Source organism: Phaseolus vulgaris, chromosome 8 (genome assembly GCF_051622355.1).
Source record: "Phaseolus vulgaris cultivar YP4 chromosome 8, ASM5162235v1, whole genome shotgun sequence".
NCBI lineage: Eukaryota > Viridiplantae > Streptophyta > Magnoliopsida > Fabales > Fabaceae > Phaseolus > Phaseolus vulgaris.
Genome location: NC_143505.1, coordinates 3,167,767 through 3,179,587, shown reverse-complemented (window position 1 = coordinate 3,179,587; position 11,821 = coordinate 3,167,767). Strand labels below are relative to the sequence as shown.

General features: G+C 34.6%; 2 protein-coding genes across 2 annotated transcripts; one reads left to right on the top strand and one right to left on the bottom strand.

The window, feature by feature from the left end:
* The first annotated feature begins 925 nt into the window (after window positions 1–925).
* Window positions 926–1,913, top strand: LOC137825904 (protein DMP9). Its single transcript, XM_068631707.2, has one exon. It carries the CDS (start codon window positions 1,118–1,120, stop codon window positions 1,754–1,756), a length of 639 nt encoding a protein of 212 aa, XP_068487808.1. The 5' UTR covers window positions 926–1,117; the 3' UTR covers window positions 1,757–1,913.
* Window positions 1,914–4,017: 2,104 nt separating this feature from the next.
* Window positions 4,018–11,451, bottom strand: LOC137823745 (uncharacterized). The gene is made up of 5 exons (XM_068628999.2): window positions 11,131–11,451; window positions 10,734–10,816; window positions 4,971–5,060; window positions 4,445–4,884; window positions 4,018–4,267 (listed from the first exon to the last, which is right to left on the bottom strand). The coding sequence occupies exons 1-4, from the start codon at window positions 11,303–11,305 to the stop codon at window positions 4,489–4,491; spliced, it is 744 nt and encodes a 247-aa protein (XP_068485100.1). The 5' UTR covers window positions 11,306–11,451; the 3' UTR covers window positions 4,018–4,267; window positions 4,445–4,488.
* Between the last annotated feature and the right edge of the window lie 370 nt (window positions 11,452–11,821).

The following is an 11,821-nucleotide window of genomic DNA, read 5'->3' as shown; positions in this document are numbered from 1 at the left end:
CAATGAACACACCATTGATACATAATATTTATCATTTAGTAAACAAAATAATGTGTTTTCCCTTCTTTACTTTGTAATCATGTTATTCAGAGTATTATGTGTCACCCACACTTTTGCTCTGGTTTCAATTTGGGTTTTCGTGCCCTTCCGCTTTATTACTCTATTCTTATTTATGATTAATTAACATATAGATTAGTTTATAATTAAAAAATTATTTTGTAATCATATTTTAAAGTGAACAAAATATGTTAAATAATATTTTTCATCTCTCAATCTAACATTATTGGCAATATATGCTATTTATATATATATATATAATGAGTTTACTACTATTATTTGAATTAGCATATGTTGTTCTTTTATAGGCAATAACACTGATGCTCAAAACGTCTTAGAAACTATTCTCTAGACACTTGTATAAATCATATTTATTATTATAAGAACACATTTGTATTAATCTTATTACTGAGACAAATGACACTTTGATCCAGTGAACTATAGAAAAAATGTAGTCTTCCACTTGTTGAATATCATGACAGAATTTTCGATCATATTAAAAACAATCAAATTTTTGCATATTGAAGTATTTTATTTTTTGCACATTTATCTAATTTATTAAAGATATTTATGCTCTTTTTTAATATAATTTTTACTTTTCTACAAGTAAGAAAAAACTACAAACTTTTTGTTTTTTAGAATACATTATTAGGTATTCAATTTTTTTTTTCTAAATACATGATTCTGCTTCTTCGATTCTCTTAGTAAAATTATATATTATAAGTGATTTAATAATTTAATAACAATTTAATAATAGATGACAATAGATTTGAAATATATCTGATAATATATAATAATATATTAATAAATAAATTTTAACTTTAACTCAATTTCATAAAATCTAACATGTAAAAAGTCGTCTCATGACCTGTTTCCCTGACGGTGGAATCCGCCTTGGCTTCTTCCTTTGGCCTCCTCCTTTCCCTCCACCTTGCGTAAACATCTTGCACAAGACAGTTTTTTAACCGTCCCAAAATTTTAAACAATATATAAAGATCTAACTCCAAATTCAGCATTTTGTTTTCATTTCATTTCATGTTTTGATTCTCTTTGGATTACAATGGATGAAAGTGAACAAGAAATGGGCATCAAAGTGTACAATGCAACGGCACCACCCCAGGAAGGAGGAACAAGCAAGAACCCTCAGCAGAACAAGCGTCGTGCGATGGTGGCAAAGGGTGTCCAGAAAACCCTATCCAAAACCTCTCTCCTTGGCAACTTCCTTCCCACCGGCACTCTCCTTTCCTTCGAAATGGTGCTACCCTCCATCTACAAGAACGGACAGTGCACCCACATGAACACCCTCATGATCAACTTCCTCCTCCTTCTCTGCGCCCTCTCCTGCTTCTTCTTCCACTTCACAGACAGTTTCCACGGCCCCGACGGAACCCTCTACTACGGCTTCGTCACCACGCGCGGCCTCTCCGTCTTCAAGCCTTCGCTCCCCGCCGTGCCTGTGCCGCGCGACGACAAGTTCAAGGTGGGGTTCACCGACTTCGTCCACGCCGTCATGTCCGTCATGATCTTCGTTGCCATTGCTGTTTCCGATCACAGGGTCACCAACTGTTTGTTCCCTGGGCGCGAGAAGGACTTGGAGCAGGTTAGGGAGAGTTTTCCTCTCATGGTGGGACTCGTTTGCAGTGGCTTGTTCCTCGTCTTTCCCACTTCTAGACATGGGATTGGTTGCATGTCTGGCTAGTTCCTTCTCTTTGTTTATTTGTTTCTTTTAAGATATTGTCTGTTCTGTTTCCTGAGTAAATATTAGGCTTTTAATGTATTATTTATGATTCTCTGTATAATATCTGATGTATAATTCTCTTCATGATATATGATATATGATTCTCTTCATAATATCTAATGTATGATCCTCTTCATAATGACATTAGTATAATTTGCTCAACAGTGTATGTTCTCAATCATATTGAATAAGTTTGCTTTTTCTGTGCAGTAACAAAATTGGTGTGCATGTGGTATAATACTTAGTGTGAGTGCCCATTTTATTAAAAGAAGTTGCAAAAGTCTGAAAATAGGCCTTAATATTTACTTACTACTTAAATATGTTTTGAAACTCATGAAGTGTTCTTGAAAAATGATAGATTGCTTCAAAAAGAGAATGAGATGAAAATATTGAAAAAGATAAAGTCAAAGCCATCAAGAATTGCATCAAACCATTATGATGGGATTATTATATATAACTTGTATAAATTAGACAAACTCTGTTTTTTGGTGTTCCTTGACATTGTTAATCTTTTTTGGGGTTCTGTATGATGACCTAAACCATGATATTTTGGCGTGCCATAGGATTAGTACATAGGTTTGGGTCAGTTTAACAATGGTGGCATGTACTTTTTAGCTTACCAACCTACCCTTCCTGATGCTAAAATTCAACCACCACCTAAATCAAAAGAATGGGACTGGCAAGGATAAAATATTTGACACAATTTGTAGAATTGCTATTCCGTCTAAGGACATGTAAGATTCACTAATTTTGCTAAGGTATAATAATCAATAGAACAAAAGGTCAGTTAAAGCTGAATTTTGTCAACAGAATCAGTATAAAACCATAATGTTAATACTGCCTTGACTCCTCCTGAGTCATCATCAGATCACCTCCATGACCTAACCAACTCACTTTGTTCTATCTCTGTTCCTAACATCTGGACTTTGCAGAATAACAATACAAACCTGAATTTGAAGCAATTGTATACATATTTGTAACCCATCTAAAGGTTTCACAATGTCCATGTTTTAAGGTCAAAGGGTCTTTCATGAAGGTTTGTGTTAAGAGATGTAAAGGCACTCATGAGCCTTCTACTAGCAAGCAACTTTGTCTTTTAGAATAGTTGAGCCTTTGGAAGGAGACAGATTCAGTTTCTAGGAAAATGGGACCACCTTTCAAATATGGAATTTGATTTGTAAGTGCATTTCTGAAGGTCAATCTGACCATCCTTTTTCAGTTAACGCGATATAATCTCACCACTAACCATTTCAATAATATAATTTTAGTGGACAATATTTGCCTCCTCTGATTGTGAAAGCGTTGATTTGGGCTTAACTTTTACTGACATGATTAAGTGGTTTAGGGTTGCAAGAGTGGTAGAAAGTGGTTTAGGGTTGCAAGAGTGTTAGAAAGTAAGTGTTGTGCCATTTTCAAGCGGTGGTAGTTGTTTGTGGTGATGGGTGAAAAACATGAAAATTAATGTGTGCTTTTATTAGTAGTAACTCTGTTTTTATTTGCTTATTTTTATTTTTTTTTAAGAAAAAAAATTTAATAAAGTGCAAAGTATAAAAGAAAAAATTATCTTCACATTGGAAAAAAAAAATATCTTCTTATAAACACTCAAATGATGTTATCTCAAATATGGCAACCGGATAAGAATGGGACTAAAAAAAAAGGTATGAGATGTGGAAGGTAGCTAAGATTATGCTTCATTTATGGTTATTTAAAATTTTTAAAAAAATTAAAACTAACTTTTTACGTAAAAAGGAAAGGAAATGAAAGGTATGAGGTGGAGGGAGAATTTGACTAAGTTGTTTGAATGGCAGGATTTTCTAATATTCACGAACTGACTTTGGAAACTGTTGTACTTTTTTAGGCTTTGCCATTTTCACAGATGTAGTGCAGTGAAAGATATCCCATAATTAGAAAGGATGATCATTAGTTGTGAGATTCTGTAGATGTTGTCACAATGAGAAGGAAACACATGGATGGACACCGTGACACCGTGTATCATGACCTGTTTAATATATATTTCTCCAAGCAAAAATTTCAACCGAACGGGATGGACACCGTGACACCAATTGCCTTAAAAAATGTCCCCCTCTTCTAGTTTCCAAAATTATTTTAATCAAATCTCTCATGTGCATTTCTCTACCTCTAGTTTACTTTAAATTTCATTTATCTTCCAAAATAAAGAATAAACAATAAATATTGCCTTGAATCGTGTAAGAGATAACTTATTTCAAGTCACCAAAAGATAGCATTTATTAATTGTAATAGTTACTTATATGCAAGTTAAGAGGACTGCAAAAAAACATGACCGAATGTCAGGTGCAAAATAGATGCAGTTATGCTCAGCACTAAACGTTGAGAATTGTAATTATTAAGTCGATAATAAATAACTGCAAACATTCAAATTCACGACTCTTAAGTTCCTTATGACTGACATGGAAGTATGCCTCCAAGGTCGAAAAAACAAAGTTCCACCACCTGTAAAGAGGACATGTTATACACTAATCCATGGTAAGAGAAAGGGTCTCAGTGTATTTTTCAAAAACTAAATATGACTCAACCCCCAAAAAAACCCTGATTACAGTACAGAGCATGCTTGGGTCTTATAATTGCAACCATAAAAAACTGAACATGAATCAAGGAAAAGCATATTACCTCAGGTTCAAACGTACAGTGCAGGTGTCAGTTGTTGACTCAAATCATATCCGTAAATGACGAATTGCACTATACAGATGGTAGGTCACGGCTAAGGCAGAAATCTCCATGACAAGTAGGTTGAGTTTTGATGAATAAAATATAAACTGGTAGAAAGAGTCATAGGTGAGGCTAACCGAACCCATTTTTATATATATCATATAAAAAAGCAAAATGACACCGGCTAAGAAAGCTCCAGCAATTCTATTAAAAATTGAGAGAGTTGAAGAGAGTTGAGGCTGATAAAGAGGGAGATGAGGAGATAATGGACGAAAACCAGATGGGTTTGTCTCATTGGTTTTGCTTGGGATGTCGCTCATACAACGTTTATGACCAATCATTCCAAACGTGCCAGCTTCCATACTTCTCTCAAAACTTCTAGCCATCACAGTATTGACTCCCTTATGAATGAAAATGTCATCAGCCAAGTAACAGAAGACAAATGGACTCAACTCAATCATAGATAATTCACAATATAGGAACTCACCAATAGCATTGGACTCTGAGCAGCAGAAAATCTAGCACCATATCTGGCTCCAGCCAGCACAGTGGTGTCCAGTCCAGAAGCTTTATACATCTGACATAAAAGAACAATTCCACAGGAATTAGAAACTAAACAAAGCTAAATTAATGATTTGTATCACATTTTCAGGCGTAAACGTAATGGTATGCATGCAGGAGTTCAATTTTTTTGTATTAGAGAATGTTGAAAGGATTAATGACAAAATAGGTCAAAAAGGGTAGTACTACTTCGGTACCATGTTGAGAAAAGAGAAAACCAATATAATGAATTTCATTTGTTGTATAGACACAAATATTCTTATTTATAATGAAGAAAAAAAATACAATATCGAATAATGGGAAATATCAATATTTCGCTATCAAATCATATAATATCCTCTTGAGACTAATGTAATCAAATCATATCTCTAACACTCCCTCTTGAGATATGCCAAAGCTGACAAAACTAGTAGATACTTCCTTGATGTGACTTTCCCTTTGACAAAATGACAATCAATCTTCAATATGTTTTGTCCTTTCAAATCATATCTTTAACACTCCCTCTCTCAAACTAGAATATATGTATCATGAGGCAAACTTGTTAAAATTGATCTGAGGACACGACAACTACTAAAACAAAATTGCTCAAAGAACATGACGACTGCTGGTAAACAAAAATGCTCAAAAAGCAACAGCGGCTTGGGATTAGGTTATGATGATTGTTCATCCAATGATGAGTAGTGGATTACAGAAGATTAGCATCAGCAGAAAGAAGGATTAGGTTTGGATGAAAACTTAGTTCCCATCCAATTTGAAGAGGAAGAAACTACACCTCAGAATTATTTAGACATTACTAATTTGAATGGTGAGATTGCAAATGGAGTTTAATATCTCTTGAGTAATAAGATTTTAACTTGAAAGATTATTTGCATTAGATGGAGCTATTGACTTATTGTTTACACCTTATTGCCTAACTGTTTTATATGCTTATTATATTATTTTTGGCTTATCATGTTGAACTGAAGTTCAATTATGTATTTCAAGTGTGATATAATGATGTTACTTTAATACGCATGCATGCCCACACAATCACACATGTGTGCATACATATGAATTTAATAAATTTTGTAGGATCTTGCAATCCGTATTATGATCTCCCAATTTGCAATCCATACTTCACTTTTGGACCTTGAGGAAGATCTCAATTTTGACTACCTTAGTTTATAAACAGTTAGTTCAGTCAGCCAGCTGGCTGTAGCTGTTTCTCTTCCTTGTAGATGAAGCTACCTGGAAGCTATATAATATTTGTTGTAACAGAATTCTAAATGCAATGAGAAATCAAATTTTCTTGCATCAATTGTCTCTATACTCTCTCCTCTCTGTAAATTCTAATAGAAAGTTGGAAGGAGCATAAACATCTGATAACAATCGGTTTTCTGGTATTTTTCTAGAGTAATTGCATTGTCCATGAGGTTTCTTTTGTTCTAATTTTTTGTTCTTAGATTAGATTTGTATTTTCTCCAAAATAATAGTTTTTACAAAAAAGTTATAAAAATTGCATTTTACTGCTTATATTTTGCTTGAATCGTCTAACAAGTGCTTTGATATTTGAAGGAATACTTTTCGAATTGATTTTGACCTTAGAAGCTTGAATGAAGATGTTTATATAATGAAGATTTGTTTTCATTAGACAGTCACCAGTTTATTCCCATATATAAAAGCGAGTTTTTTTTTATCTAGTTGACAATTATAGTTTCCTTTAATGACTGAAAACTAACATTACAAATGTTTATTGTCGATTCCATTGATAGTTTAATAATAAAAAATTGTTAGAAACTAAGCAGATTTCTTTTGTTTTACAGTGTTCTTCTCTCAATATTGGAACCAACCAATATTGCTTTGCAAGTGGTTTGCAAAGTTATTGCGACCTGATGTTGACCTTTGCAAGTCGTTCTTATGGCTAACCAACCATGAAACTTCATCTATTTCACCTCTTTCCTCTGGCATTAATTAGTAGAGGTGCTTTTTCCAGTCAAATGGTCAGGATGACTCTGATAGAAATATACATGCTTCAGAAACAGCAGGAAAATCCTCTGAAGATCGAAATATACCCCTTTTCCCAACCTGAACTGCAGAGTATGATACTAACAAATTTGTAAAATGTTCCTAAGCAAAATAGTTCTGTTTCTAACATTGGGGATGAGCTTGGAATCCAAAAACGTGGCTGAGAAACACTCCACTCATCATTTTCTTACTAATATCTTGGATGCTGGCCTTGGTTTACAATACTTCAATCTGCAGGCAGAATATTTTCAACTTCTAAACTACCATGCTTGTGAACTTTGTGCTTCTGGGTTCAGACGTTTAGCTTTAGATTTTCATTCTCAGAGTGATGTCACTATTGAAAGCCATGATGCTGCAATTGCTGCTCTTTTGTTATCAGCAGAATGTCATGTAAATCCTGATTTTATGTTGTCTATTGGAGCCTCTTCAGAACTTATGGACTCTGTGAATGTTAATGAATGTAAAATGGTGCAGCCTCCTGATAAAGTTAAGGTGAAAAGGACTTCTGGATTGAATAAACCTACCTTCGAAACTATTGTACGACAGAAAGAAAAAGAGATAAACTTGTTTTATACATACTGCTTGAGGCTGCAGAATTCAACAGGAAATATCATTTAAGAGAATTGGATGGAGAAATTGGTCCTTATTCTGCTGAAGGTTTTGATGAACAGGTTATAAAGCTGTCTCCCCTAGATGTACAGTATGCTGATGCTCTAACCTTAGTTCAGCAAAACCAAGCCCTGCAGTGTAACTTTTTTATCCAACAGTTGCAAGGAGACTAAATCTCAATACATGAAAATCTCCTGCAGAGTCTTGAGTACTTCTTGCACACAGGCACCAAATTATGTTATCCTCCAGAACATGTGATTGATGTTTTTAAAATATGCTGAAGAATTGAACAGGTTGCCGGCATCTCTTTTCATCACCAGCTGAAGGAAAGTAGTTTGCATATGACACAGGAAATAATGCATGGGGTAGAGCAACATTGGTTACTGCTACAGAGATTGGCAATTGCTGCTTGTGGTGGAGACAGAGCAAAATTTTGTAACAACTTTACAAAATGCTTGTGGTGGAAATTTAATTCCTTCTACAGCCGGGATGCAAAGGATTCTATTATAGTTTTCTTGTCCCTTGCTGTTAATTGCGATTGAACCCTTTACCACTAGATGTAAAGAATGCATTCCTAAATGGGGACTAGGAAGAATAAGTGTTCCACCACCTGGATTTGTTGGGAAATTGAAGTTTAACCAAGTATGGAAGCTGAAGGTCTTTGTATGGACTAAAGCAGTCTCCAAGAGCGTGGTTCCAACACTTTACAACTACTATGACCGTACGATGTTCAATAAATACATGACCAAAAATAAAATTGTTGTTTTGATTGTACATGTTAGATGACATTATTATGACAAGGAATGATTGCTGAAATTTAGCATTTGAAGAAGAAACTGGCTGCTGCATTTGAAGTTATAGATCTTGGTCCATAAAAGTATTTTCTTGGAATTGAGTTTGCTAACTCGAAAGCAATCTTTATTAATCAAAGGAAGTATATACTATATTTGCAAAAGGAAGTTGGCTTATTGGGGTGCAAGTTATAGAACTAAACATGTAGAAGTTGATAAACACTTCATTAAGTCTAAAATAGAGGAAGGGAAGATTTTCATTCCTATATTCCAAGGGTTTAGCTAAGAAACACTTTAATGACATGATTAGGAAGCCATCCATGTACAACATGTTCAAGCTAGCTTGAGGAGGAGTGTTGAACGTTTGTGATGAGGACACTTCTATTCACTCTTAGAGCATCTAGCACTAGCTTCTTAGACTGTAATTGAGAGTAAAACTCACTGTTTTAGATGAGATTCGCATAACTGGATGAAACTAAACCATAATTAGAATGATTGCTTTTATCTAGTTTTCATATACATTTTGCTCTCATCTTGATCTTGACCATTTCCGGGACCTTATTAATGATAATGCAGATGAAGAATTACAAAGTTAAAGCCTAAAGAGTGTTAATGAAGAAGGGCCAGACGATCTCAATCGTCACACACATTAGACGATCTCCCTAGAGAGTCTAATGTTGGAAAAATTGCTCTGAAGAGAAAGATTCGAATTCGGTTATCCTTTGTGAAGATTTTGAAGATTTCTCAGTGAATAATTATGCCACTTTGAAGTTTGGAAAGTTTGGTTAAGAAAGGACTAGACGCTTCTGGTGTTGAAAGTCATTAGACGATCTTCTCGAAGAATCTAATGATGGATGTTTCATACTGAGAAAGGAAGATATTGGTTCAGTAATTCTATTACATTATGAGGATTCAAGGACCATAACAAACTCAATCTTATGCAAAGAGATTCTCTCAAATTCTGCAATAAAAAATACCTATGCAAAACACGTAAAATATAGAGCAAATATCCTTCGAAGATATTATTCAAGTAAATCTTCTGAAATATCTCTCTCGGAAGCACTGGGCTTTATTACAATCAATGCGCAAATCTGAATCAAGTTTGGAAACAATACATTTGGAAGAGAAGTGAAAATTAAATTAGGAACTATAGAGAAAGAGAATATTTGCTGAATAAATTGAAGCAAAGAAAGGAAATATTTGATAGTTGTTAAACAATATCCTGAGACAGATTTTGATTTTGTGCAAAGAAAAGAAAATTATAAAAAAAGACTTTGGAGAAAGAACATAGGCCTCGAGTTTCATAGCCAAATAGCACTTTTAGACCTAGATTTATTTTTCTTTTGCTTACATCTTCCTCATGGAAGGTTAAACCTTTAGGATCGATTCCATTGTGATTTCCCATTGAATTACTGAGATTCTATTCAATAAAATTTTGTTCTTCAATTTTCTACAGCAGTTTGTTTTAATCCTATGGTCTTTTTGAATTTGAGTTTCTACTAAAAAAATTGTTTTTGAACGCTGGTTGAGAATACAGTTCTTTTCGCTACTGTTTCTATCATAATTCTTGGTTAGTTCGCTTAGTTCCAATCAATCTCTTGTTCCCTTAGTTCCAATCAATCTCTTGTTCCCTTAGTGCAAGAGGTAGAAGAAAAACATCTCACGAGTAGATACTTGGAGGCGAGAGAGACCCTGAACGCTTGTTTTACAGATAAGATTACATTGAATTTGATTGATGTTTATTTGATTAAGTTTGACATCTGTGTGAGAATAAGGATGATAATCTTGGGATAACCAATTAGGAACTTGGGAGTCCACATGTTTTCCCTACTGTTTTTAAACGTCAACTTCACTTTTCTGCACAACAAATTAGTGCAATTTTCAGACTTAAAAAACTAGTTATACCTTTAACAACAACTCACTATATTTCAAAATTGCCAAGCCTCCCCAACAGTTTCATTGGTAACCAGGACTAGTTAGTTAACAACTAGCTTTACTTCTAACTCTAGCATACTACTCTTGCACGGTCAGAACCAACTAGTCTTGTAACAACTTCAGAACTTTTCAGCAACTAAAAACGAAGTATAAAGGGGGCAGGATCATTAGATTTAATCAGATTAATAAAAGTTGCAGCAGCAACGACAGCTTCCCTCAGTCTTGAGGGAGAAAACACGAGTGTAGGTTCACACAAGCAATCACAAGTTAGAGGTACATAAAGCATATTAACTCCATGGAGTGTGGTTAAATTGTGAAATCTCATAAACAGTGACGGGAAAGATGCATACCAACGAATGAGAATCACAGCCAAGCTTATTCGCAGGAACTTTGGGAAGGCCAGTCAAGTTTCCGCCAGAAGCGTCTTCCTTCGCTGAAACGACATTAGCATAAAAGGAATGAAACAATCAGAAGAAGAAAATTGAACTCGGCACCTGCGAAACAAATTAAGGCCGCAGAGCAACAGGAATCACGAGAATCATCGAAATCAATAAAACGCGAATTAAGAAATTGATGCAGCGATGAGCTATTTGCTCTCTTTGGCGTTATTAATAAGAACATAGATGTTTGCGGTAATCGGACATGCGAGGTGTAGGAGCGGAAACAAAGGAAAATGTGAAGGATGGATGAAAATAAATGCATTGAAGAAGGAAATGGAAAGACGAAAGGGAGAAGGAAGGGAGTTACCGAGAGGCATGGAGGCGGTGTTGCGGTGGAAGAGATCGGCGAAGGGAGAGAGAGGTCCGATCTGATTGTGAGGAAGGTGATGGGAGGTGCCGGAGAGGGAAGGGAAGGTTCTGGAAAGTGAAGAAGAGGAAGAAGAGAGCAACTTAGATTTCGTAGATCGGAGGACCCAAGACATCGTGCTCTGCTCTGCTCTGCTGATGAATTTTCGGAGATTGAAAGGAATGACGATTCCAGAGAAGAAGAGAGACTGACGGCGTGAGATTTGTACCAGGAATGTGTATCAGGGATGATCACGTGAGGAGCACGTGATGGATTGAATGTAAAATAGGATTTGATTAAAGGTGTAAGTTAAATATTTTGACAATAATCATTGGTAAAAATAAAAAATACGAATATTTGATATTTAAAATAGTCATTACAAAGATTTACGTATAATTAAATAATTATGTAAACAAAATTCCAAGTATTGTTTATTCATGAAATAAGAGACTTTTTTTAATTTGAAGTACTTTAATAAAATACATGAAGGATTTTTAACTTTAATAAAAACATAGATATATAATTTATTTATTTTAAAAGAGTTGTATTTAATGCACTAATTTATATTGAATTTATAGTAAGAAAAAAACAATTAAATTAATAATTGCATAACATTTTAAAAAAATCTGTCGATATTAGGACATGAGATGCG

Bases quoted from the DNA above. Each gene is read 5' to 3' on its own strand.
- LOC137825904 (XM_068631707.2), top strand. From the start codon at position 1,118: ATGGATGAAAGTGAACAAGAAATGGGCATCAAAGTGTACAATGCAACG.
- LOC137823745 (XM_068628999.2), bottom strand. From the start codon at position 11,305: ATGTCTTGGGTCCTCCGATCTACGAAATCTAAGTTGCTCTCTTCTTCC. The intron at 10,817-11,130 runs GTAACTCCCTTC...ATGTCGTTTCAG, and splicing joins CACCGCCTCCATGCCTCTCG to CGAAGGAAGACGCTTCTGGC. The intron at 5,061-10,733 runs GTATGCATCTTT...CTTTTATGTCAG, and splicing joins GCTGTGATTCTCATTCGTTG to ATGTATAAAGCTTCTGGACT.